The following is a 2,615-nucleotide window of genomic DNA, read 5'->3' on the forward strand; positions in this document are numbered from 1 at the left end:
ACTTGCCCAAGTCTTTCAGCACACAGCTGAGTTAACACAAATGCAGCCACTAGCACAAAGCTGCTTGAAAGGTTCCGTTGCTCTAATTGCTCTCAGGCCAGCTCTGGGACAGCCTGACACTCCCAAAGACACTAACCAGCAAAACAAAAAACCCCAACAATAATTTTAAAAAAAGATGAAAATGGAGAGACAGGATTTCTTCTGGATCTCTCTCTCAGAGAGAGATCAGTCAGCCAAAAAGGGTGGGCAAGGAGGGAGTGCAACAAGTGTGGCTTGCTCACAGGGCTCTGGGGGAAAATTTGCCTGTGCAGAGGCTGGAGGGACTCCCCCATTAGCTTCTGCCTCCCCTCACTGACCCACAACCATAGCCCAAAGCCCCCGACATGAAAAGGTGAATTAACACTAGTACAGTAACTCACCAGGGAGAAAAAGAACAGGAAAAGAACACTTGGGAGAGGAGCCAAGAGGCAGAGACAAAGGGTGGGGGCTGGTGGGGCGCTGGAACACTGCAGACTGAAGAGGATTGTTACATACAGCTCCTTATTGTTCCTTAAAGAAATTCTTGGAAGTTGGTGCCCTCTAGTGCAACCATGAGGGGTTTCTGATAAAACTAAAAATAAATGAGAACCATTCCACTGCCTCCATCCAGTACACAGGAGCAAACAAAGGCAGCACCCGCCTTCTCCCTCTGCATGGGAGGGCAAACAGAGCGAGGCATGGAGAGACACAAAGGGCAGGTAGGTATGTGGATCAGAGCAGAGCTGGGAGCCCAGGGACTGCATACTTGCACCTGCATTCACCTGAACACATGCAACACACAAGCCACAGCAGCTGGGAGACAGGACAACGATGGTTCACCCTCCAGATTTCGGTCTCAAGTGATATTAAGGGAACTCACATAAGTCAACTCAAAGAACGCGTCGCATTCCTCTGAGTCTATGAAGTCCAGCAACTCCACCTTGAAGAGGACCGTGGTGTTTGGGGGGATGGAGGGGGGACAGCCCCGCTGGCCGTAGGCGTATTCTGGTCTGAGGACGAACAGCGCAGTCTCTCCCTTGGTCATAGACAGCAGCCCGATCTCCAGCCCCCACAGTGTGATGTCTGTCACAACAAGGGGTGGCACAGGTGAGGTTCACAAACACCAACCGCCCTCACACACCAAACACTGATTCCTCCTTAAGCAGAAAAGGAGAAGGAAAAAAATCCTTGGGAGCTCCTGTCTCAGTAACTGCAACAGCCAGCTGCTCCAGTAGGGATTATTGGGGCAGCCTGCTGTGGGACTGAGCACATGGTATCACAAATCCAGAGTGGGATGAGTTGGAAGGGGCTTTAGACATCATCCAGTCCAAGCCCTGCCAAGGGCAGGGACACCTTCCACTAGACAAGCATGCTCCAAGACCTGTCCAGCCTGGAAAACACCTCCCTACCACCCTCAGGCAGAGGGTGAGCAGGTCCAGATTCCATCTCCTGTGTGAATCAGGAGGATTTTGGGCTCCATGAACAAGCGTTAAAGGTTTCAAACGACCTAAAGACACCAAACAGCATTTAAACTGAAATGACTTAATACAACCCCAGGTCCCAAAATGTCTTAATACAATCCTAAGCCCCAGGACAAAGTTTGTGGCTCAAACCTACCTTTTCCAAGTTTCATCAGCCTTGGATACTTGCTGCTTTCATTTGAACAGAAGAGGTTATTCCAGTTTCCCAGGTACCCGGAGTACTTCACTGTGCAGCCCAAAGCAAGGAGTGGGGAGAAGGGAAAAAGCAAGAGTTTGATTTCATATCCCATAATGGCAACATCAGGAGCACACCAGGAGTTGTAACCACCCAGTTATCCTGTTTCTCTTTTTCTGTTCTGCTATAGAACAGCAGAGGCAGCACAAACCCTTGTGTTTTACACCAAAAACCTGGTCACATCCAAGCAGCCAAGTGCTGTGTGTTTTAGCATCACTCCCAGACAAAGCAGCTGCTCCACGGTCCTGAGCTAATTAAGAGATGTGATTTTGCGCTTTTAAGAATTGGAAACTTCAGCTGAGCAAATTAAAATTCCCCAGTTATATGCAGAAACACTTCAAAAGTATTCCCTAACCAAAGCTGGAGCTCTGGAAAGACGAACAAGGGGGAAAATGTACCACCAGCCCAAGCTCTGCATCTGTAACTCCAGTTCTGCCTCAGAAAATACTGTAATGGGCCTCTCTTGACACAGCACCAGGGCCCTGCACTTCAGGAACCACTTCCAGCTTCAAACTTCTGTGAGCACAGGTGGGCCCTAGAAATCCTTCTTTCCTCAAGGTCAAAATGCCTTTTCATTTAATGTGTCAGCCACAAGAAGTTAAACAGGGTATCAAACTGTTAAAATACTGGTAAGGAGAAGAGACAGTCTCTGAAACAGACACACACCACGGTATAATACCAGCACTTCTAAGTCCTTGTTGTGGTCTTTGTCAGCCACCGGCACCTCAGCATTAGAGGCTTGGGGGATCTTTCCCAACAGGCTCTGCCCTGTTTCCCTCAGCACCTGCTTCAGGTCCAGCCACACAGAACAAACCTCACACAGGCGACAACAGACGAGCACCAGACCCTCACTCCAGCCCACGCTTCCAAGGATTTTCGCT

The 2,615-nt window shown here is 49.3% G+C and overlaps 1 protein-coding gene across 2 annotated transcripts in view; it reads right to left on the reverse strand.

Annotated features, from left to right (window-relative positions):
• Positions 1-2,600, reverse strand: part of FKBP6 (FK506 binding protein 6) — a 19,248-nt gene extending 16,648 nt beyond the window's left edge. Inside the window, exons 1-2 of one of the 2 annotated variants that reach the window (XM_017738130.1) lie at positions 1,636-2,600; positions 899-1,101 (exon numbers count right to left, since the gene is read on the reverse strand). In XM_017738130.1, coding sequence (XP_017593619.1) covers positions 899-1,101; positions 1,636-1,789 — 357 coding nt within the window. In that variant the 5' untranslated portion in view covers positions 1,790-2,600. The remainder of the gene's footprint in view (positions 1-898; positions 1,102-1,635) is intronic. The other variant, XM_008636727.2, reaches the window with a different exon arrangement.
• Positions 2,601-2,615: the final 15 nt, after the last annotated feature.

This window comes from Corvus brachyrhynchos, unplaced genomic scaffold, assembly GCF_000691975.1.
Source record: "Corvus brachyrhynchos isolate BGI_N302 unplaced genomic scaffold, ASM69197v1 scaffold137, whole genome shotgun sequence".
Lineage (NCBI taxonomy): Eukaryota > Metazoa > Chordata > Aves > Passeriformes > Corvidae > Corvus > Corvus brachyrhynchos.